We start from the raw sequence: 22154 nt of genomic DNA on the forward strand, positions 1-22154 counted from the left end.
GTGGCGAAATTTCGTGCTTGACCGTGAAATAGACAGCGAATTGGTCATGAATAGAAATTCTAATTCTCCGGCTAAGGTATGACATGTTTGATAAGGAAGTTGTATTCTAAACGCCGTCGCTATGTGATGTATCAAAAACATGTTCTGCCACCCACACCCGAAAAGGGGGTGATATGCCAACAATCCAGTGTTTGCCTCTGGTAAGTTTCCTAAACGCCAAAATCTCATGGAGCATCTTACACCACGACCATTATTCTGTATCATGCATGCTATTTCCCATTGTCGTTATTCTTCTCCATCAGTAGTAATCATCCAAACCGTTCTTCTCGTCAAATCATGAGTTCTAGTGCAATATCGTCTACCCAATCTCCGCCATATGACTCTTGCGAAGCACTAAGCGCAAAAGACTCCAGTGGTGGTGGCTTCTGATTCTCCTTGTTTTCCTGTAGTGGAGGTGCTGGTGGTGTTTGTTTTGGTGGTTCTGCATGCTTTGTGGTGTGCATGTTGTTGTGTGATGTATGTGTTGTTTCAGAAGGTGGCTGTTGAGGTTGTTTTGGTGTTTCTATACGCTTTGGCGGAGGGGGTGTGTTAGTGTGAGGTTTCTCGTGCAACACGTGTGATTTCTGAATCGGGGGTTTTGGAGGTCGACTGTGTAGGCCAGATTGTGTGGGAGGTTTGGAAATCACAGGTGGTATTCTGGTCGCTTCAGGCGGTTTGACGACTTTGCGACTCTCGGCTTGAGCACGCTGCGCCATACCAGCCTGTATTCTCGATCTTTCACGTTGTTGAATCTGTTCTAGCGCTGCTGTGCGCCGACTTCTCTGAAGAGCGAGACACATTCGTTCATGCGAGCCCGACGAAGTAAAGAAGCGTCTAGGTGGCGGTGGAGGTGAATCAGAGGCAGGATCGAGTACTGGTAGCCGTGGTTGTTCAGGGGACTTTTCAAGTCCCGCATCCTCAAATTTTTCCTCCTCATCTTCCGCAATCGGTTCAAGGTTTAAGGCTACAGACGGCATCAAGTCATCATCATCTAGATCTTCCTCAAGCTCGCGTGCTTGCTGGGAGGAAGAGGGGAAGAAGTCGTCCAAGTTGTACAGGATGGTCTGCGTGCTCATGGGTGGTTCCTGATGCGGTGGGGAAGAAGATCGTGCTTCTTGGTGCCGTGGATAATCCTTTGGAAGAGGTGGTTTGACAAACGTTGGTGAAGCCGGGCGATGTAGGCCTAGATCCTCTGCGTACCGATTTGGCGCTGACGTTTTGATGTTATCAACTGGCGGTGCTGGTACTGCAGAGTCTGGTTTGAATGAGGGTTCAGGGGCTGGTCCAGGAGCATAGCTTGTATTGGGTTTTGGCGTTTCCATAGCTGCCTCGATGTCTTCCAATATACCGAGCGCAAGGTCCTCTTCGAAATCCTCGTCCAATTCGTCGTCCATCCCTTCCAGTTCGATTTCTGGTATCAAGTGTCTTGGTGGTGGTGGTTGAGGCTCAACAACTGCTGTGACTTCCTTCGTAATTCCTGCCATATTGTCTTCTTTTGGTCCTTCTTGTGGTACCGCCTCGATTCTCGGTGATTCTGGGGAAGTCGGTGGTTGAATTTGAGGTCTTGCTTCCATTCCAACATCTCCGAAATCGAATTCTTCCTCATCCTCATATTCTTGTATAACATCCAATTTCTGTAGCTTCGTAGCAGGTTGTTCCATTTCATGATCGTTTGCGCTTGTGGTTTCGTCCATTCTGTCGTTATCCTCGTTGGTCGTCGCATCGGCCTTCTCGACTTCTTTTCCTTGCGCATCCCTCTTTTTCGTAGATCCATTACCTCTCACGAACCAAGAAATTGTCTCTTGACTCGGTCGAACGTTAACAATTGGCAATCTCTTCTTTTGCTTCTCTTTCTTCTCTGCCAATTCCTTCTCCTTCTTCTTATCCCGCGCAACCTTGGCCTTAGCCGCTGCCTTTTCCCGCTCAAACTCCTTCTTTATCCGTTCCTGTTCTGCTTTTTCCAATTTCCATTGCTCCGCTCTCGTGAGTTTCGGCCCCTTATTTGCGGCTTTGTATGCGTTCCGGACCTGTTTCGACGTCATAGGCCGTGGAGGCGGCTTGTCTGTTGACTCATCCCGGCCCGGGAATTTCGGGATGAGCGTAAAGGTTCTTTGGGCCATTCCGGTGTTGGGAACGACATCTGGCCCAGTTTGCGCGATGGGCTGAGGGATTGGTGATAGTGATTGAGGCTCCATAGTGAAAGGAACGCGCGGGGATGAGGGACTGACGCGAAGTGGAAACGTGATCACGTGGGTCCGTCAACAATAACATCGAGACAACCACTTCTTCTTATATAGCTCCAAATTCATTTTAAGGTTCAGTTAAGATTTCGACATAGCAATTGGTTGAGAACTCTATCTGGTTTTAGGTGTCGTTTGTGCTGTACTAATTGATGTTTACTTCTCAAGAGGCTCAACGGTCGGGTCCCAAGCACAAGGGCTGTACTCATCGGTGGCCAAATCCTTCACTTCCTCCTCCGTAAGCTCAAAATCATACAGTTGAGTATTCTCCAAGATTCTAGAGGGTGTAACACTCTTCACAAGAGGTACACAGCCTCTCTGCAAGCTCCATCGAAGCAGAATCTGTGCAGGCGTCTTGCCATACTTGTCTGCAAGTGCTTTGACTTTAGGGTCGTCAAATCGCTGACCACGCACGATGGGGCAGTAAGCTTCGACTGCAATGTTACGTTCTTGACACCATTTGACGATGTCGGGTCGGGTCATCCAAGGATGCACTTCCCACTGGCCGACAGAGATGACTCCTCCCTTGCCCGCTCCTCCGCGCTCCTTCTCAAGCTCCTTGATGTATGCCTCCAATTCGTCTAGATGATGAACACCGTAGTTGGAAACCCCCAGTGAGCGCACCTTTCCGGCTTCAACGCACTCGACGAGGGCTTTCCAGGCACCCTTTCGGGCATCGGATCCACCGTATGGGGCGTGAATGAGAACAAGATCAATATAATCGAGCTTGGTCTCGTCGAGAGCGATGTCTACCTGCTTGTGGGCATTTTCGTAGTTGAGAGGGAATTGCCTGGTGAAGATCTTGGTGGTGAAGAAGACTTCTTCGCGAGGAAGACCAGATGCCTGGATACTCGCTGCGCTAGGGCCCTGGTTGTGATATCCTGACGCAGAGTCGATCTAGAAGTATCAGCTGTGAACCACATTGAGCTTGGGCTGCTTACATGACGGTATCCTATCTCAAGTGCTTTCTTGCAAACTTCAGTTGCTTGATCCTTCTGGCTGAATTACGTGGTCAGTGCATCATGTTTCCGAGGCATTACGCAGACTTACATCTGGTAGACCTAGGCACCAGTGTTAGTACGGGAGCCTACAATGGAGGATTGAGTGGACAACTTACTCCATAACCGAGAAGAGGAATCTCGTAGCCGGAATTGAGCTTCTTGGTAGAGCTGAGAGCGAGTTTGGAAGCCATTCTGAAAGACATGCGGTTTTTGTATGATGTTGTTGATGTTGAAAGCAGTGAGGGGCAGATGCCGCAATGATGATTCACTTATACGCAGTTGGCCCAAGACGTCAACGGTGTTTTATTTACGATCTCTTTTTGAGCATGCTCGGAGTTCCGAAACCAGACGCGAATTCCGTATCCCTGTAATTGATGTAGATTGATAAACTATGTCTAAACTGTGAGTTTATTGCGATGATCTTGTGTTGGCTTCATTGATTGATTCGGACTTCGGGTTTAAATGCGAAATTGTGGGGGCTGTATGGGCGATTCGGCACCGACGAAATTGTCTTTGAACAACAACTCTACGGTTATATCGGCAGGATAAATATTCATAAACAGTTTCAAGAAACCAAGGTAAAGGCAAATGATCAATTCGTAGTACATATGATAACAAGTCTATGGTATCGGAAGGTAGGTATCTAAAACAACGTTATCCAACTCCAAATGTACAGGGTAACGTCACCTGAACAGACATGATATGAATCAATTCATATCTCATTTCTATATAACTTTTTGCATCATCATTCCCTTATATAACATTATCCGCCATGCTGGGAAGTTGAAGTTCTTTCTCCTCCTCTTCCTCGCTGTCTTCTTCGTCTTCGTCAAGGCCTAGCATAGGATAGTTGAGGATGGCCGCGATATCACCTAGCATGCTCAAGCGTTGACCACTCTCATGATCACTGCTCAGAACTCTCGCCTCGCCGCCATCGTTCTGTACCTTTTCGACCAAAGCGACGTACTTCTTTCGAAGGGCAAGATCCTCACTTCGGAACAATGAGTTGTTGATCAGCAGGACACCGCCGCCTGGCCCTACGGCACCTTCCTTGACAGCCTTCTCGACGACAGAGGTACCGTACCACGCACGTCCGTCGTCCAACTTGAGCCTATCGAATAACTGATCGACGTATTGTGTCTCACGGGCGAACTTCATGTCTTTCATTTTGGAAAGGACTTCTGGGCTCTTAAGGACTTCGTTCAAACTGTGGACATGACCAGAGTTGGAGTGAATCACTGTGGCCTGCTTTGCCAGAGCTGTAAGTAACTTGTCTGCTTTATCGCGCCCCTTGTTGGTGATATACTGCTTGAAATCCCCGGCGACAAAGCCCGGACTGGCGATCAGCAGTGGTCGTGGCTCTGTAAAGTCCATTGTTCGGAGAAGAGTTGATAATGTCTTTTCGTAGAAGCGACGCATGCCTGCATCTTGATCTGATGCAAGATCGCGCTTCTTGGGGATCACACTCTCAACCCGAACCTTGAGGACGGTTCGGAACGGTGTGATTAGACAGATGTTGGCAAGTCCTTCTTGCATAACCACAGCTGCCATGGCACCACCCTTGTCATCGGACAGAGTCTCCTGGAGAGCAGCTCTTGAGACAGAGTCCCATCCTTCTGGCTTGATAATGGTAAATGGGCGGTTGACCTCGAGGTCAAGTGTATGATGAGAGCCTAGGGTAACATAGGGATTCTCCGCAACGACAGTGCCAGAGACGCGGAGTGATGAGATAATGGGGTCAAAGAAGGTGGATTTGACCTTGATAGCCAATTCCGTGTGAACACGCTCAGAGGCCGTACTTCCCGTGTTTGAAGTTGTGGTTACTTTGCGGATGGCATGAGCGTGGATGATATCGCTTGGTAGGATGAGGTTGTATGCATGCCACTATCAATAATGTTAGCGTCTTGTCTCAAAGTCACAAGCGGTGAAGATCGGTGGGATCCGGAACAGATAACGGCTCAAGGGAAGAAAGACATGTGGGATAAGGTGAGTGCTGTAGATGCAGCATCCTGTAAATTGAGATGGGATGAGACGAGGGTGTGACAACGATGGTGGGGGAGGGGTAACGATAGAGAGAGGAACAGGGTCTAAGGTTCAGCTTCGCCAGAAGCCAAAGTTTGAGAGTCGCAAGGAACAAGGGGGACGGTTTGCTTACCATATCTTCGGGATCCTCGGGAAGAAGAGAGACGGTCTCATCTTCGAGGGTCTTTGGGACCTTGCGCGAGACTAATTTCATCTTTGCTTGTGCTTCTGTGGCTTGGAAGCTGAAATGTGAAAATGGATCTCAAGCCTCGGACCTCGGTGAGTCTAAGACTGCGATAAACAAGAGTTGGCCCGTTCTGTCTGCTTCTGAAGCTGTCTCCCTCGATGATGACAAAGGATGGTAGTTGAGTTGATGATGACTATGATAGCGATACACTGATAGGTACCCAAAACCCAAATCTAAAGTCGGCCTAAGACGATGTTGTGCGGCTAAGAGCTAAGACCAGTAAGGCTGGACTGGCGCTGACTTTGGCTGACCACTTCGAATAGAAAAAGCCAAGACGGGCAGAGCTTGAGGCTCAACGGTAGGTTTGACAGTAAAATCGCAAATACCAGGTGTGTCCCGGCAGTGTACTGTGTATGTACCTTGGCGGTAGTTGTCTGATAGGCCGGTAGTTGCTCTGAATATCGTGACTAGATCTTGTCGTTGTCGTTGTCTTTGAGTCAGTCTACAAGGATAAATCGACGATGATGTCGTTGTTCGGGGTCGGTGGTTGAGTATGACCGACCCGACGGGGTTTTGGGAGCAGTCCGTTTGAATAAAGAGGCACGGGATTGGTTTGAGTTTGTGGGTGGATATTCAGACTTTAGACGATGCTCCACAGATGTCCGATGCATTAAATCCATGGATGTTCGAGAACTCTGTCTGGAAGTGCAGAATGTGGAGTAATCAGACATTTATTGATTGAACTATAAAAAAAGACCGCAGTACAGTAAAATCCGCGGACGGCGGAGGTTTAATGTAACCCATGTAACCCAACTCGGTGTCTCTTTAACTTACACCCAAACTTTTGCGGAGTTTGGTTTTTGAGGTGTTTGTTTTAATTATATGGACACAAAATGGAACGATTTCTTGACTCGACACCATTCATTTAGTAGGCCTAGGTACAGCGGTCTTGGCAATACCCTCACTTTCACCACTGGAAGACCGGCACCAGATGATCCACGGACGTACGTACAACAGGTACATCATCTTCTTGGCGAAATTTACGCACACGTACTGTCCATGTAACATCGGGTTCCATAGCAAAATCCTTACCTTGAACGAGGGAATTATGGAATAATTACCTGCATGCATGCATCTAAAGTGAGACAAATGCGCGAGAGACTCACTGGTACATTTCATATGCTCGGCATACGTAGTTGACTTTCCGGTACTGACCAGGGTCTCGCTGTTTTTTGTTTTCTCTCAAAGCCGTACGAGAATTCGGGTGCCTTGCACTATCGAGATGTACGACGTCAGATCAGCAGGTGTCAAGGATGCGTTTTCTTTTAAATGATGTTCTTGATTTTATTAGGTAGATGACCAGCGACATATGGCATGATGACGCAGGTGCTCTTACAGCACAGTGTAGTGAGTTTCCCTCTCCATTGCTTGAGGCCGACCATGACAGGACGTTAAAAGATGACAAGTGAATTAGGTCTTGACCGAAATTTAGTTCAATATGCCAAAAGTTAGAATGCCCATTTACCCGCCCGTAACACGTGTTGGTGTAAGTGTAAGTGCATATTCTCTGTTCCGAATACGCGGATGCACCTCAAGACGGTTCCTCATGACTTGCTTTTGCCATTTATTGGATCTCATGATGAGAATAGCATTCCAAGATATCACCAATTCGTTTAAATCCGAGACATTGTCATGATAAGCTTCTGAAACACGCCACAATTATTTACTTGTTATCTCCCAGTTCTTGCGGTCTGGATATCATTGTCTCATTCGCAGGTCTCTACTACACCTTGCATCTCATGTACTCCATACTGTACTGTACCCTGTGTTCATGCCAAGATGGGTTTGTGCGGTGAGCCACTCCAGTACAGCACCAAGCCGCGGACTCACATTCGACTGGAGAGTCAACTGTGGCAGAGGCCATCCCACCTAAAGCTTGCCCGTTGATCATTCAGCCTTAGCACTGTAGTCTGCGATTAATTGCCATTACCACTTTGTTACGTAGAAACACTGCCATCAATGCAATCGCTGCTTGACATAGCCCAGTCCAGAATTACGCTAGAGAGTTGTCCTGGTGAAAGCCACCACCTGCCAAATCGGCTCTCTGCCCTATGAACAGCCTACCTACCTAGAGAGGATCCTGATTTGATGCTCTCACTTCCCAGATCTTCGCGCTTGAGTCTTGTCTTACCTCATTTGGGTCCCATCCAATGCCCTTGCCATAACCCCAGACCAGACAAACAAAGCCGGCAGCCGGGAAAGGTGTGATACAATTACAGTACAAGACAAAGTGGTCTCTCTTCTCTCAGTGGTCTTGTTCTTGTTTCGCTCAATTCTCTCGATTCACATTGGCAGTAACGGCGCAGTCCAGACCAAATTCGGTGCTTACCTGTTTCTTCTATACCCGAGCTTGGGTGAGGTAGCTGCTGACATCCATCTCTCCATTGGATCCTTTCTCTCATACAACGCATCAGCTGCTCATCCATCCACAGGAGTCTCATCTTTTTTTGCCATCCTATTCTCAGCTCTAGCATAAGGCTCTTTCCCCTTTCTTATTCGTAGCCTCTTTCTTTGGATGCCCCTTTCCACTCCTTTCCCCCTTACCTACCTATTCTTATATCACGCGCCACAAAGAGAAATATCCAACACTATTACCGTCCTGGTCAAGCCTACAGCTCCTGTCGGCCCACTACGCTGTAAGTTCCATCCGTCCTTAGGGGACTCCGGTTGCTGTGCAGCGCCCCGGGGGCTGTCCCCCAGCGCACTACAGCGCCAGTCGCATCCACCATCCCACCAGACCCGACCACCAACCCCGCCAGTGCCTTCGTTTTCGCTTAAGCTGGTTTCAAGAAAGCCAATGCAAAGAATAATTTCTGGTTGCCCTGCTACACTTTGCACCTGGTTCTTTTCTTGAAATTGTTGAGTTATTTTATCTTCGACATCCAAAAGTAAAAAAGGACACACAACATCCTAAAACTCACATTCCTTCGCAAAGCATTGCCTCTCTTTTTGTCGTTGTCTCCCTTGAACCACTGTCCTGTCATAATCCACCACTACTTACTTGTCTGACACGCCTGGAATTGGACCCTCACTCAGCTGGATACAAACTAACATCATTTGCATATTAGTCCTGTCCTTCTCATGCGAATAGGAGACAGGAGACAAATATCCACCAAGGGCCTCATTAACAACACACCAAGTCAAGTTTGGTATCTTTGCTGTACTTTTCAGTACCTCTTTTAAAGTACAAGAACGAGATCTGCCTTGAAGCAAGCCTCATCACTCGCTCCCTCCTCTCGTACCTCGCTCTCGGACCTTTCGGATTCGATCTGGGAGCTCGTGAACCCCGGTCTCCGCCACGCCCACCTCGTTCACACCCCCACGAGTCTCCATCTCTCAAGTCCGTCAGTCAGCCAAGACCACCCAGTCCAGACTTGCATTTTGCTCGGAGTCGGGGACGGACTGGACTCCTCCCACAACTTGCGCGTGGCCGACCGCCCGCGCAATCCGGTCTATCTTTTGCAAAAAGAGCGAAAAAAATCTCTAGGGACTGGTTGCCCACGCATTATGGAAGATGTCGGCCTTCAAGTCATTTTCTACTGTCCGGGGTGAGGGTGGTCTGTCTAGACGACGCGACTCTTCAGCCCTTTCCACCCTTCCCGAATCTGAGCCTCAAGTGCGCCGCCAGAGCCTCGCTGCTCGTTCCGATTCACAAGGTACGTCTTTTATATATATTTCTTCTTACCCATGCCCCTCCATCTGGTCCTATGGCCAAGTCACAGTACCCTACTATAAGAATACCGAGGCGCATGTCTGCTCTAGTCCGGCTTATGCAGGGACTTATTGCAATAGGAGCTTCATATGCACCTCAGGTTCTAGTCTACTGGCCAATATCAAGCTGCCTATACATGCTACTATATTACTCTGTAAGCTTACGATTAGTCAAAGGTGCTGGTACTTCACTAGACCTCCCATCGAGCAGGCTCTCGACTACACAACCATCTCTGTCCGGCTCACAGAATGCAAAAGAAACAAAAGACAAGAGACCATCGTTTAAATCGATTCAGCCAAGCCCTCCTCCTAATGCTGGGCTTGACCCCTTAAGCACGGTTAGTATTTGCGACCATTGAATATGTGGTTGGGGTGTGGCTAGGTCACGACTAACACGGATGGCCAGCAAATATACCTGCGAACTAACAGCAACACTGGAGAGCCTACTATTGCGCAAAGACTAAGAAGCCAAGGCCGATCGGAAAGTGACAACAATCAGAGGCAAAGCTCTGAACTCGGCAATCTTCCCGGTACTCCTCAAGATTCTAGCAAGGATCGAAGGAAAGGTGTATCTTTCCTTAGCCGACTGGGAATGCGTGGAAGTTGGAGGAAAGATGACGACGTGCACGACTCCGACTCCGAGTTGGGTGAATTACGAACCGATGGAACTTATGCCCGGGCTCTCACTTCCGTCGTTGGTGCAGGCGGCGGATACATCCCACTACACAAGGAGCCTCCCCGATACATTCGAGTCAAGGCGCACAACAAGAAAGAAAGAGAATACAACCATTTGTTCCTCGCACAAGAACTTACAGCCTCCGAACACAAGCACCAAAACACGCACGGCCGAGCGGTAGCGACAGCAGTTGGAAGCAAGATACTCAGAGGTGGTGATGCAATTTGGGCGGCAGAGTTTAGCTTGGATGGACGATACTTGGCCGTTGCTGGGAAGGACCAGATCGTGCGAGTTTTTGCCGTTATTTCGACCCCCGAGGAACGCAAGGCACATGAGGAAGAAGAAGCACAGAACGGTGCTGATGGCGAGAAGCTCAGTGCTCCAGTCTTCCGTACCAAACCTGTACGGGAGTTCAAGGAACATACGGGCGAGGTGCTCGCCTTGAGCTGGAGCAAGAACAACTTCCTACTTTCGTCTTCGATGGACAAAACAGTCAAGTTGTGGCATATGAGCAGAAATGACTGCTTATGCACTTTTGTCCACAAGGATCTGGTTACTTCGATCGCCTTTCACCCTACAGATGATCGATTCTTTCTTGCAGGATCGCTGGATGCGCAACTACGGTTATGGAGTATTCCAGATAAGAACGTGGCTTTCCAGACGTCAGTAGGCGAGTTCATCACTGCTGTAGCATTCTCTCCCGATGGCACCATAGCTATTTGTGGCGTGCTCAGCGGCTTGTGCACTTTTTACACAACCGAGGGATTGAAGCTCAAGTATCAAATTCATGTTCGATCCTCGAGGGGTAAGAATGCCAAAGGAAGCAAGATCACAGGCATCCGAACTATGACCATACCCGAAGGGCCTGACGCTGGACAAGTCAAAGTTCTCGTCACCTCTAACGATTCGCGAGTTCGAATCTACAATCTGAATGACAAGGTGATTCAGGTCAAGTATAAGGGACTGGAGAACCAGTCAAGTCAGATCAATGCACGCTTCAGTGACGACGCCAACTACATCATCTGTGGAAGTGAGGATCGCAAAGCTTACATCTGGAAACTTGGTTCCCAGGATGAGATAAAGGATAAACAACCCTATGAATCATTCGACGCCCACCCCGAAGTCGTCACCACGGCTTTGATGGCACCTGCGAAGAGTCGACAGCTACTAAGCGCGTCGGGTGATCCTATTTACGACCTATGCAACCCACCACCCGTGACTTTGCGAAGTTTGGAGGAGAGCACAGCAAGTCAGTCAGCCCCTTCCGAGGAGGAACACGGTGACTCGCTACACAGCAGCAAACGCCCAGAGGAAACGCCTGCATATGTCGAGCGGGCCAGGCATGTTGACGGAAACATCATTATTACAACTGACAGAACCGGCAAGATCAAGGTGTTCCGGCAGGACTGCGCCCATAAGAAGAGGCAGCAGGGACTGTGGGAGTCAGGTTCTAGGTTGTCGAATCGTTTGTCTGGCGTCGGAAGAAGCGGAAGTGTTATGACCAGAACGAGTGCAAGCAGTCGTGTGCAATCAAGACGTGGTTCTCTTACCATTCCAGGTCCTAATCCTATTCAACTCCAGCACGCTTCCGACAGAATTAACAGTTGGCGGCAAGATATCGATGGTGGCCGACCCAGTCTAAACACACCAGCACGAAGCGAACGGTCTATGTCCCCCAATAAGCCGACTCAATCACCTGTCAATTCAGCTGCGAATCTGGCTGCAGAATCTCGAAAACAACCTTACGCAGCGAGTCCGATCACTCGTCCAACCCCGACAAGTCCTGCTGGCAGTGGCATGTCGCACCGTACCACAATCAGGGCATCGCAAGACCGGGATAGAAACAGTATCACGAGTCCGCCAACGCCAAGCTTCAGTCTCATCAGCGCATCAGACTCCGATGGCCTGAACGATCGGGAGGGCAGCTTTTGGAATTTAAGCCGATGGAGAAGTTCCCGTCAGAGTCTCCGACACTCCTCTGCGTTGTCAAGCCCCAATGCATCTCCAAACCCGGGTCATACTCGCTCAGGCAGCGACTTTCTCAGCGTCAGGGATCGATCGTCCCCAAGAATGAGCATGGGCGTCAATGACTCGAAGCCAACTCGCGAAGAAATAGCTAACCGACGCAAGTCAGCCGGCCCCAGGCTGACATCGAGGTTATCGGTGCAAAGCGATAACAAAACTGGATTTGAGGAGGAAGTCGACACGCATGACCAGGTCACCCCGACTAAGAAACGGGTGGACTCTGGCGTCGGCCGTATTAGCGATGAATCGACGAACTCTGTTGTTTAGTCGCAATATTAGAAGGTGATTCGGAGCTGATCTCTCTCAGCAGCATACGAAGGAGTTGGAGTTTTTTTTTTTCTTTCTTTTTTTTGGCTGTTTTTTTTTTTTCCACGCCTCGGCCGTATACCATTTGGAAAGGCGTCTGATGGAGTATTTGCGTTTACAACATGTACCATAACACACTTGGCTTTTCTTTATCTTGAAGATGAATAACAGGAATCTGACAGGAGGAGGATCGAAAAAGGTGGTTGATGGGAGGATTCTTGAGAAGCAGGAGTATGATGAAGGCATGAGATCCGAGATCATAGCAAAGCGAGAGTTGAGTTCTCGCATTACACGGCGTTCAGCAAGCCACAGCGAACATTTACTTGTCGGAACCCTTTTATACAATGTGAAAATATCAGTCAGAAGGACAAAAACACGAAGAGCACCTTTTCATAGTGACATGCGCAATGAAGTAATGAGATCTATTTGTAGCTAACCGTGCAGGCCATCCCGCTCAAATCGTATGCCCATGCAGACCCATAGCCATTATCCGAGGCCATGATGATTCGTGCAATTGCGATGATGTTTGTTGCCCGTCTGACGTGCCTCGTTTCTAGGGGTATCCTTGCGAACCTGCGCTTTCTAACGCCGTTGCTTGTAATGTTTTCGTTCTTTGGAGTGGAAATTCTGATTTAGAAGTTCTCGTCGGTCTTAAGAGTGTTCTCATCGGCAGGCTTCTCCTCAGCGCCGCCCTTGGCCTTCGCGGCGTAGCCGCCGATGGCGGCGGTCAGCTTGGGAGGAACGGCACCCAGCAGGTCGCTGTCCTTGTCGCCGTTCTCGAAGAAGAAGAAGGCGGGAATGGAGCGGATGCCGAGCTCAAAGGCAAGGTCGGGAACATCGTCGGTGTCGAACTTGGCAAAAGCGAACTTGTCGGACTTGTGCTCGACGGCCTGCTTGTTGAAGATGGGGGAGATGGCCTTGCAGGGACCGCACCACGAGGCGTGGGCCTGGAGAGCGACGTAAGGGGTGGTCTTGACGAGCTCGTCGAACTGAGCCTTGGAGGTGATGTTGTGAACGGGGGAGTCTGCGGGAGAGGCCATTGTGAAGGTTTGTTAAGTTGAAATTTTGTTTGGTGTTGATGAGAAGTTGAGGGGTTTTGGTGGGGGATTCGGTTTATATAACTATTTCGATGGAGGGGTAGAAAACAATGCGAGTTTGGATCTACTGTCACGGTGGAGGAGTGGATACGTTTATATATAAGTGGACAATGGATGATTAGAATTTCTAGAAGCTCCAGCCAAGTTGGCGATTAATTGATTACTGTGCCCGGAAGCGGGAGTCGGTAGGTGATGAACGAGCCAGGCTGTATGGCACAATCAGTCAAATTGAGAAATTTCGGAGGGCGTGGGTGACGTGCGTGGGGTCGTTTCCCCGAGTGCCGGTGCAGTGAGTGAATGGAATCTCAATTAGATGCTTACAAAAGCAGTGTCAAGATGCCACCTGAGTCAAAATGGAGTTAAAGCCGAGGCAAGGGGATGATGCATGTATTCAATGCGTGTCAAACCATTTGGAATCAATAGTTCCGGATCTGCGAATACGACCGAATTGGTGGATGGGGCGGCGCATGAATTTATCAGCAGTCCGATAGTCTACAGGGTATCACGTTGAAACTTGACATTAAATCAAGGCTGACTGGCTTTAGACACACAAGATCTTAGGGGGTTTGGAACGAAACAACAAATACACCAAGTTGCTACCAATACCAGAACTTGAATTATGTTCATGAAAAAATAATCATCAGGATATAACTGTCTTGTCAATCAGTTCAATCCATCGCACACCAGCCATGCTTAAACTCTGCGCCGGTAAATCATCGGCTACAGCCCCGCGTCATGGCGGGGTCCCTTGGTCTCCAATTTATTTTTTTCCTGGTGCCATGGAGGGGCACCAAATAAAGACGGCGATAGCAAAAATTCAGTCTTTTCGTGGTTTCAAAGTGTGTAGATCACCACAAGTAATAATTCAACAACCAACCCGAAATCATGTCGAAGCGAACAGCCGAAGCCGATCACGGCGATGCGCTCAAGGGCGGAGATCGCCCTGAGAAGATGGACATTGACGAGAACACCAAGGAGATGGGCGAGTTCGAAGATGAGTTCGAGGACGAGTTTGAGAGTGAAGATGAGATTCTTGAGGCTGGTGTTGATGGACGACCTGATGCTGAGCGCGAGGCCGAGGAGAAGGGTGAGTTATATACTGACTCTGAATTTAAGGATATGGTCTAATGAGGAATTGCAGACGCTATGGAAGTTGATCAAGATCAAGGAACCTTCATCGTCGGACGAAGCAAACTCGAGCCCGGCCAGACCCTCGCTCCCGATCTGTCTACATACGAGATGCTGCACAACCTTAGCACACCCTGGCCATGCCTGTCCTTCGACATTGTTCGCGACAGTCTTGGCGACAACCGAAAGGCCTACCCTGCCACTATGTACACTGTTTCTGGTACCCAGGCCGAGAATGCCAAGGCCTCCGATAACCAGATCATGGTTATGAAGTTCAGTGGTCTGAGCAAGATGGACCGCGGCGACGAGGGTTCCGACTCTGAGGACGACGACGATGAGGATTCTGATCCTATCCTGGAGAGCAAGTCCATCCCTCTCAACTCTACTACCAACCGTATCCGCGCCCACCAGATGCCCAGCCAGGAGGCTGGACGACCTGGAACAACTCTCACTGCTACTATGACCGAGTCCAGCGACGTCTTCATCCACGACATTACTCCTCACCTTGCTTCTTTTGACAACCCTGGTACCACCATCTCCGCCCAGCAGAACAAGCCCGTCTCTACTATCCGCGCACACAAGAGTGAGGGTTATGCTCTGGACTGGTCTCCCCTTAACCCCAACGGCAAGCTCATCACTGGTGACAACGATGGTCTTATCTACGTGACAACACGCACCGACGGAGGCGGCTGGGTCACTGACAACCGAGCCCTTCAGGGCCACACAAACAGTGTCGAGGAGTTGCAATGGTCACCATCTGAGGCCAATGTCTTTGCCTCTGCTTCCAGTGACGGCACTGTCCGAGTCTGGGACGTCCGAACCAAGTCCCGCAAGCCTGCTCTCACCATGCAGGTCTCCCCCGTTGACGTCAACGTCATGTCCTGGTCGCGCCAGCAAAACCACCTCCTCGCCTCCGGTGACGACAACGGTACATGGGCCGTCTGGGATCTCCGACAGTGGAAGGCCAGCTCAGATAGCCCTCAGCCCATTGCCAGCTTCAACTTCCACAAGGAGCAAATCACCAGTATCGAGTGGCATCCCACCGACGACTCCATCGTTGCCGTTGCCGCTGGCGATAACACCGTCACCCTGTGGGATCTGGCTGTCGAGCTGGACGACGAGGAGAGCAAGGACACAGCCGGCGTCAAGGATGTGCCGCCCCAGCTGCTCTTCGTGCACTACCTCAAGGACGCCAAGGAGGTGCACTGGCACCCCCAGATCACCGGAAGCTTGGTCGCCACAGGAGAGGAGTTCAGTGTCTTCAGGACGATCAGCGTATAGATTGCGTCCTTGCACGCGGGAGTTTATTCTCTGGGAGAAACGACTAGGATGGAAAAGTTTAGACAGGTTCCAAGGAGGAATCTGCTATTGATTGAACGGCATTTGGCACGGCGTATAATGAAATCTACGTTATTGATTTGATAGATAAAATGAGAACGTTTTGGAATTGGACCTTACACATCCTGTTGAAATTTGTGAACCCGACTAATTGTCTCCCCTTTTTGTGAACTCGAGATCTCATAACCTTCATGCCAAGTCTACTAGATGAAAGCACATTTTAGACCCCTTCCCCAGAGCGCCTCCCGGTTCTTTACTCGGGGGCTCTGCGCCGAGACGTCATTGTGTATCGGGGATGAATGAGAAATAAGAAGAGGCTTGCTTTCCCCGATGAGAATCCTGGATAGCGCTCCCCTAGCTTGCTTCACCATCTCAACTGAAGTCCCATTCTAGCCACTACATTAGCCTACCGGTGTACCGCGAGGCTATGCGATAAGTGAAGAAACTGCGGATACCAGTTATACTTGATAAGAACACATCGAAATTGCATCTTTACCTAGAGCTGAGACTAATTCTCATCTCAGGGTCCAACCGCTAAACAACTGACTCAGGAACTCGCACCAAACCGACCCATCGGTAGCGGGTAAACCCTCCTTGCTATTTCCGCTTTCCGGTTCAAAACGGAGTTTTGTTTTTTGCTTCCTACGAGTGGTGGCGCCATATTGGCTGTGCGTTTTGGAAAGGGGGTGTGATTTGTGAAGCCTCTAGAAATGCGCCTTCACAGCTGGAATGTCAGCTTTGCATCCAAGAATGTTGTGTGACTATCGATATTCTTAAAACGGGGCTGAGAGTGAGAAGCTTGCGGCTGAATGGAAGTTGAACCGCAGGGCTTTGTATACGAGATATATGCGATTGTTCTGGAAGACGAGATAAAGGTTCGGTGCATACCTTGAGTCACAGGCTTTATCACTCTCGTAAATGGATTGTTACTGATGAGTTGACAACCAGAGACTTGGGATTGTTTACGGGATCGGAGTACACGAGTGTTAGCAAAGAAACTCTATGCATGGGATGTAACGTTGGACTTATGCAGCTTTCTTTTGTGCAACATGCCATGCCATGTGAGATCTAGGCCCAGAACACGCCGCCGAACGTTAACCAATGGCCCTTGTAAACTAAACGACAGGGCTGATACTATGTTCGATTGATAGCAGACGTCATGGAGTTGAGCTTGCTTATTGTTCAATTCCCATCATTCGTCATGATGGCCGAGTTACAGATCACAAGTTATGAAGATATTTTCAAGATTAACTTTGTATTGAATCAGGTCTATAAACGCTTTTAAATGACACCTTAAAACCCCATCAAAATTGCGAGCTGCTGCTCTCGACGTTATACAAAAAATGTCTACATTACGTTTGTCGTTCAAGCGCCATGGAAAGGCACATAATTGTCGTTTTCTGGTCCTGCAAGACCAGAATGAAAGATTGGCCAAGATTATGGCAGAATAGCTAAATTGCTTTTTGGCATGCGTAGGAAGTAAACTCCAATTGGCCGCTACGTCCAATATCAAGTTTACTTTGAGTTCTCGGCCGTGGGAAGAGCATTCTTCTTGGCCTCGTTCTCCTTGACCTTGGCCCAGGCGTACACAATACCGGAAACAAAACCGATGAAGATGGCAGAGACGGATCCGACGGTGACAGGGGCGGCGAAGAAGATGAGACCGGAGACGGCGATAGGCAGCTTGTTGAGAGCACCGACCATGGAATAGGTGGTGGAGGAGGTGACGCGGATGCACCAAGCGGAACAGTAAGAGATGAAGATGGCGGCAAGACCAGAGTAGATAATACCGACCATCATGCGGTTGCGAGTATCCTCAGGGAAGTTCTTAGCCAAGTTGGCGCTGGACCAGTCCTCAGTCACGAGCGAGAAGAAGACAAGGACAGGGATGGTGAGAAGGTTGTTGTAGTACATGGCTGTTAACATGTTAGCGAATGTCTCATGAGAAAAGGCTTCTCTAGCTGGAGTTGCCATGACATGTATACATACTGTCCCAATCCTTGAAGTTCATCTTGTGAATGACCTTGCGCATGCCCAGGACGTAAGAGGCAGAGCAAATGACGTTCATGGCCATCCAGAAGTAACCGGCATTCAAGGTCGCAAGCGCATCCTCATCACCAGTGGTGGCACTATAATCACCGGAAATAGCAGCACGGATATCAGCCCAAGCAGCAACAACGGAGCTGAGTACCATGAGACCGAAAGAGCTAAGAGCAATAGGGGTGACGGAGCCACCGAACCAGAGAACCTCACCATAAGCAATGGCAATGATAGTCAAGTTCTTGAAGATGGTGTAGACAGGCACCGAGAGATACTGCAGGGCCTTGGTACTTGTGTAAATCATACCAACAAGGACGAGCGAAATGGGGTACCCTGACGATGTCGTATTAGCCATTGCCCCTCCATTACGGGCAGGAATTGGAACCTACACTTCTTGATGCGGTCCATCTCCAGAGGAGCGAGGGACTTGATCAAACCGAACTGCTTGCATGCTGTGATGGCGGCGATACAGACAATTGACTAAAGTTAGGACACGAAATTAGACCCTATTCCTGAAACGCGGGGCACAGTGAAAACTTACCTGGACCGCAAGATAGAAGAAAGTCAAGTTCCATGAAGTGCCAGAAACGACATACTTGTTGACGACGGTCATGGAAATGGAGGAGAGACAGTAGGCAAGAATAGAGAAAGGACCGCTGTTCTCAACCTTGGCCATGAAGCCTCCAGGCTGCGCGGGGAGCGCATTGGTGCCAGGGCCGCGTCCAACAAGGGAGTCGTTCTCCTTCTCACCGTCGCCAATGTTGTTCTCGTTGGCACCTTCAGACATGTTGGTCATTACGAAGTCGTCATTCTTCTTGTTCTGGTTGGCCATGGCTACGTCGTGGAATCGGTCGCAAACGGAGAGATCGTAAAGAGTGGACGAACGGCAGCGAGTCGTTCAACGTTATTCAAGTCGTGACAAGAAAGTGACGAATTTCAAGAAGGGAATACAATGATAAGCGATTGCGCAGGACAAGAAATGAAAGCCCGGTTACCAGATTAAATCGATCCGGTCAATTGCCAGAGGGCCAGCGTGGATATGCCAAGTCAAGTGGATAGGATAAAGCAGAGGATAAAAAAGAAAAAGACAGAGAAGGGTGTACAACTGCGACGGTACTGTGCGGTGCAAGCCAAGGCAATCAATCGATGCAATGGGAGTGAGGAAAAAGGGGGCTTCTGTCAATTCTTGGCTCACTTGGCCATATTCAATTCGACTAAGCAAATATCCCAGTAAGGGAAGGGACCTACCCACTGTTTTCCTGGCGCCGCGTAAGAGCCATTAAGTGAATGTGATGCTTATGTGCATATCCCCGCTACCGGAGGGTGGTCGGGGATAGTGGGTTGGCGAAGGGTGTCTACATACGTCAAAGCTCACCCACCGAAGATTCCAAGGTGGAAGGTGTGGATAAGTACATGAATAGAATGAAAGGGGCTACAGCGATTGGCAGTTCAAGCTCTGGCTCAGGCACAGAGTGTCGATATCCAATCCTTGCCAAGACACTTTCATGGGTGCGGCGGACGCGCGTGGCGTACTTTGAGCGCATCCATCGAATCGCCCGAGTGGAGGACTCTACCTAGGGACGACGGCAGTACTGTGTTGTCACTGTACTGTGCTGTAGCGTACCTAAGAAGATGTACTAAGCCAGGAGATTGACTAGGATTGTGATGGGGGGTCACATCCAGTCCATTCTTTTTTATCTGAGGCCGAAGGACGTTTCGAGATGCTGTCTTTAACTTGACCTTCTCTCTCTCTTCTCTTCCATTTCATCATTGTTTTACCCTCCCTCCATCTTCCCTTGTTTCTGCTCTTTCCCTACCATCCCGTGATAGAGATATCCGGGTGTTACGCTCATTAACCTAACTTTAACCTTAACTCTACTACATTCTATGAGTTCATCATGCTTCCAGCTATGAACCGCCTCGCACGCATCGCGCTAGCCGTGGTTGCTGTACTCTTTGTCTTTGCTATATTGGTCTCGTACCAAGGTCCCGAGAGCTTCAAGGACCATCTACCAAGCACAGACTGGCATTGGCCTTCGAAAGGCGAGAATGCCACTATTGACGAACCCTCAAAGCCTACAGACGCTGCTGGCGCCGTCGGAGCCGGCGAGGAGGACGCCGAGGATGCGAAGGACCCTAACACCGACGTCTCCTACGATTTGACCAGAGCCCCTACACCTGGCTGCGAGAATCTCGTCAACGACCTTCAGCAGCGCCTCATCCACGCCTACCAGAAGAGACTAAAGGGAATTCGCTACGCCAACATCTGGGGTTACCTCGAGACGGAAAACAAGGGTGATGCTGCCATTTGGTCTGCACAGCAGATTCTGCTGAGCATCCTTGGTATCGAGACTATGGAAGCCTGCCGGTAAGATCTGCCTGTCTCACGTTGAACAACATCAATGATACTAACGTGATACAGCTTCATGTACAAGGATTGTGACATCGAAAAGTTCCGCAGAAAGCTTGAGGAGCACCGCCCTCACTCTGGTATCATCATGGCTGGTGGTGGTAACTTCAACGATTATTACTGGGAGGATCAACCTTCGCGAATGAACATGATTAAGAACTTCAAGAACATCTCTATCCGAGCTTTCCCCCAGAGTATCTTCATGACCAAGCCCGACAAGATCAACCAGACTCGCGAGGCTTTCACCCAACACCACGACTTGCAATTGGCTGCTCGTGACAAGCCCAGCTACGACTGGCTCATGGACAACTTTGGTGAGACTGAGGGTATCCAAAGCGACCTTGTTCCCGATATTGCTTTCATGTGGGGTAACCGCTCTGACTTCCGACACAACACCAAGAAGACGTAAGTTTATCTTTATCCAAACTTTAGATATAAGCTAATTTTATTTAGCCACGACATTCTCATTCTAGCCCGAAAGGACGCCGAGATTTCCGAGGGTGACTCTGGCAACATCGAGTTTGGCGAGGGCAAGATCGACCTCGGTGGCAGCATCGGCAACGTGACATACAACAAAGTGGATTGGAAGTTCACCACGACACCTGAAATCGACGACGATGGCGACCGCGAGGAGGGCAAGAACCAGCGTGCTTGGGCCAAATCGGTTGCCGGCTTTGAACTCCTCGGATCGGCCCATTTCGTTATCACTGATCGTCTTCACGGTCACATTCTCTCTACTGTTATCGGCGTCCCTCACGTGTTGATGGATAGTAAGTTGGGCAAGAACCTCAACTTCCACAACACTTGGACGCGCGACTGCGAATGCACCAAGATCACCAAGAGCATTGACTCTGCCTTTGACGTAGCCCGCATGTACTTCGAGCAGGAGGTCAAGGACGGTCTCAGGGCTGTTGAGGATAGAGCTGTTGATTCTGCTGCAACACCCGTGCCTACTCCCAAAGTTGAGGCTGGCGCCGACAGCTCATCATGACGAGCTGGTTTCTGAAACCAGATTTATGTTTTACTAGCTGGCATTGGCGTGTTTTTACTATTATTACCATTGGTGTTTTGTTTTGCATTAAACGGTCGTCCCAACCTAAGTCGAGGGCATAGACTGTTATCTCGAGGCCACATGTTGCCTCATCTTTTCTTGTCATGATAGGACATGGCTATTGCATGGTTCGACTCATTACATGGGTATATGGAGCACTGAACGGGGAAAGGGACAGGGGATACCTTGCATGGCGCTACCATCTATTGTTAATTTCGTCACCGCATCTTAGATTTTTCGTCTCTATTACCGTCATGTCTACCTGCCAGGGGAAAAAAGCTTGATGACAGAGTAAAAAGGAAACATAGCATCCATACATACACACACATACGTATCCATAGGACGATGGATCAATGATACGAAACTGTATAAAAGAAATACAATACAAGACCAGGCGAAACAAATGCAATGAACAAAAATAACACAAAACAATGATCACGTCACTTTTTCGAGGTTTTCAAAGCCCAAGTTTTACTTTGACGGCCACATCCGGACCCAATATTCGCAAACATGATTGAGACAAGTACTGTACCTTGGACCTACCATTTGTTGCCAAGCATTTGCCCTCCTGGGATTTTTAAAGCCCTTACTCAGGTTTCACATAATCAGCTTTGGCGGAGACGATTGCCCATCTTCATCAAAGCGCTGTCCACTTTTCCTGGTCTTTTGTTCAAGACGGGCTGCTTTTAAATCGGGGCTACAGGATTATGATAATGCAACGCAACACGACGCGACGCAACACAATAGCGTAACCCTGATTGCCTGATTGATAGACAGTCAGCTTGCCAGCCTTGTTGTTTCGCCGCTTACTGGCAAGTCGTAG

At 49.2% G+C, this 22154-nt stretch overlaps 8 protein-coding genes across 8 annotated transcripts; 3 read left to right on the forward strand and 5 right to left on the reverse strand.

Moving 5' to 3' along the window:
- Positions 1-329: 329 nt before the first annotated feature.
- Positions 330-2234, reverse strand: B0J16DRAFT_316966 (uncharacterized protein; the record flags this gene model as incomplete). Its single annotated transcript, XM_046125348.1, has 1 exon — positions 330-2234. The coding sequence occupies one exon, from the start codon at positions 2232-2234 to the stop codon at positions 330-332; it is 1905 nt and encodes a 634-aa protein (XP_045987208.1).
- A 43-nt stretch (positions 2235-2277) lies between these two features.
- On the reverse strand, positions 2278-3758 carry B0J16DRAFT_75496 (NADP-dependent oxidoreductase domain-containing protein). The gene is made up of 4 exons (XM_046134434.1): positions 3397-3758; positions 3330-3340; positions 3221-3278; positions 2278-3176 (listed from the first exon to the last, which is right to left on the reverse strand). The coding sequence occupies exons 1-4, from the start codon at positions 3481-3483 to the stop codon at positions 2436-2438; spliced, it is 897 nt and encodes a 298-aa protein (XP_045987209.1). The 5' UTR covers positions 3484-3758; the 3' UTR covers positions 2278-2435.
- On the reverse strand, positions 3759-5751 carry B0J16DRAFT_75520 (uncharacterized protein). Its single transcript, XM_046134435.1, has 2 exons — positions 5436-5751; positions 3759-5164 (listed from the first exon to the last, which is right to left on the reverse strand). The coding sequence occupies exons 1-2, from the start codon at positions 5514-5516 to the stop codon at positions 4034-4036; spliced, it is 1212 nt and encodes a 403-aa protein (XP_045987210.1). The 5' UTR covers positions 5517-5751; the 3' UTR covers positions 3759-4033.
- Positions 5752-8605: 2854 nt separating this feature from the next.
- Positions 8606-12246, forward strand: B0J16DRAFT_75563 (WD40-repeat-containing domain protein). The gene is made up of 3 exons (XM_046134436.1): positions 8606-9205; positions 9438-9598; positions 9667-12246. Exons 1-3 carry the CDS (start codon positions 9064-9066, stop codon positions 12226-12228), a joined length of 2865 nt encoding a protein of 954 aa, XP_045987211.1. The 5' UTR covers positions 8606-9063; the 3' UTR covers positions 12229-12246.
- Positions 12247-12899: 653 nt separating this feature from the next.
- On the reverse strand, positions 12900-13307 carry B0J16DRAFT_316971 (thioredoxin-like protein; the record flags this gene model as incomplete). Its single annotated transcript, XM_046125349.1, has 1 exon — positions 12900-13307. One exon carries the CDS (start codon positions 13305-13307, stop codon positions 12900-12902), a length of 408 nt encoding a protein of 135 aa, XP_045987212.1.
- Positions 13308-13932: 625 nt separating this feature from the next.
- Positions 13933-15948, forward strand: B0J16DRAFT_369431 (WD40-repeat-containing domain protein). Its single transcript, XM_046130273.1, has 2 exons — positions 13933-14451; positions 14506-15948. Exons 1-2 carry the CDS (start codon positions 14250-14252, stop codon positions 15771-15773), a joined length of 1470 nt encoding a protein of 489 aa, XP_045987213.1. The 5' UTR covers positions 13933-14249; the 3' UTR covers positions 15774-15948.
- Positions 15949-17068: 1120 nt separating this feature from the next.
- Positions 17069-19113, reverse strand: B0J16DRAFT_334929 (uncharacterized protein). Its single transcript, XM_046127012.1, has 4 exons — positions 18412-19113; positions 18260-18350; positions 17820-18203; positions 17069-17746 (listed from the first exon to the last, which is right to left on the reverse strand). The coding sequence occupies exons 1-4, from the start codon at positions 18700-18702 to the stop codon at positions 17346-17348; spliced, it is 1167 nt and encodes a 388-aa protein (XP_045987214.1). The 5' UTR covers positions 18703-19113; the 3' UTR covers positions 17069-17345.
- Positions 19114-19608: 495 nt separating this feature from the next.
- Positions 19609-21353, forward strand: B0J16DRAFT_75751 (polysaccharide pyruvyl transferase-domain-containing protein). The gene is made up of 3 exons (XM_046134437.1): positions 19609-20238; positions 20293-20685; positions 20734-21353. Exons 1-3 carry the CDS (start codon positions 19769-19771, stop codon positions 21269-21271), a joined length of 1401 nt encoding a protein of 466 aa, XP_045987215.1. The 5' UTR covers positions 19609-19768; the 3' UTR covers positions 21272-21353.
- Positions 21354-22154: the final 801 nt, after the last annotated feature.

Source organism: Fusarium flagelliforme (assembly GCF_020744385.1).
Source record: "Fusarium flagelliforme strain FIESC 12 MPI-CAGE-AA-0113 chromosome Unknown B0J16scaffold_2, whole genome shotgun sequence".
NCBI lineage: Eukaryota > Fungi > Ascomycota > Sordariomycetes > Hypocreales > Nectriaceae > Fusarium > Fusarium flagelliforme.

Excerpts from the sequence above, each read along its gene's own strand:
- B0J16DRAFT_334929 (XM_046127012.1), bottom strand. The coding sequence starts at position 18,702 with ATGGCCAACCAGAACAAGAAGAATGACGACTTCGTAATGACCAACATG. Across the intron at positions 18,351-18,411 it reads TCTTCTATCTTGCGGTCCAG|TCAATTGTCTGTATCGCCGC; the intron begins GTAAGTTTTCAC and ends TCCTAACTTTAG. Across the intron at positions 18,204-18,259 it reads GATGGACCGCATCAAGAAGT|GGTACCCCATTTCGCTCGTC; the intron begins GTAGGTTCCAAT and ends CGACATCGTCAG.
- B0J16DRAFT_75496 (XM_046134434.1), bottom strand. The coding sequence starts at position 3,483 with ATGTCTTTCAGAATGGCTTCCAAACTCGCTCTCAGCTCTACCAAGAAG. Across the intron at positions 3,177-3,220 it reads TTGAGATAGGATACCGTCAT|ATCGACTCTGCGTCAGGATA; the intron begins GTAAGCAGCCCA and ends TGATACTTCTAG.
- B0J16DRAFT_369431 (XM_046130273.1), top strand. The coding sequence starts at position 14,250 with ATGTCGAAGCGAACAGCCGAAGCCGATCACGGCGATGCGCTCAAGGGC. Across the intron at positions 14,452-14,505 it reads GCGCGAGGCCGAGGAGAAGG|ACGCTATGGAAGTTGATCAA; the intron begins GTGAGTTATATA and ends GAGGAATTGCAG.
- B0J16DRAFT_75520 (XM_046134435.1), bottom strand. The coding sequence starts at position 5,516 with ATGAAATTAGTCTCGCGCAAGGTCCCAAAGACCCTCGAAGATGAGACC. Across the intron at positions 5,165-5,435 it reads CCGAGGATCCCGAAGATATG|TGGCATGCATACAACCTCAT; the intron begins GTAAGCAAACCG and ends CATTATTGATAG.
- B0J16DRAFT_75751 (XM_046134437.1), top strand. The coding sequence starts at position 19,769 with ATGCTTCCAGCTATGAACCGCCTCGCACGCATCGCGCTAGCCGTGGTT. Across the intron at positions 20,239-20,292 it reads GAGACTATGGAAGCCTGCCG|CTTCATGTACAAGGATTGTG; the intron begins GTAAGATCTGCC and ends AACGTGATACAG. Across the intron at positions 20,686-20,733 it reads CGACACAACACCAAGAAGAC|CCACGACATTCTCATTCTAG; the intron begins GTAAGTTTATCT and ends AATTTTATTTAG.
- B0J16DRAFT_75563 (XM_046134436.1), top strand. The coding sequence starts at position 9,064 with ATGTCGGCCTTCAAGTCATTTTCTACTGTCCGGGGTGAGGGTGGTCTG. Across the intron at positions 9,206-9,437 it reads TGCTCGTTCCGATTCACAAG|GTGCTGGTACTTCACTAGAC; the intron begins GTACGTCTTTTA and ends GATTAGTCAAAG. Across the intron at positions 9,599-9,666 it reads GGCTTGACCCCTTAAGCACG|CAAATATACCTGCGAACTAA; the intron begins GTTAGTATTTGC and ends ACGGATGGCCAG.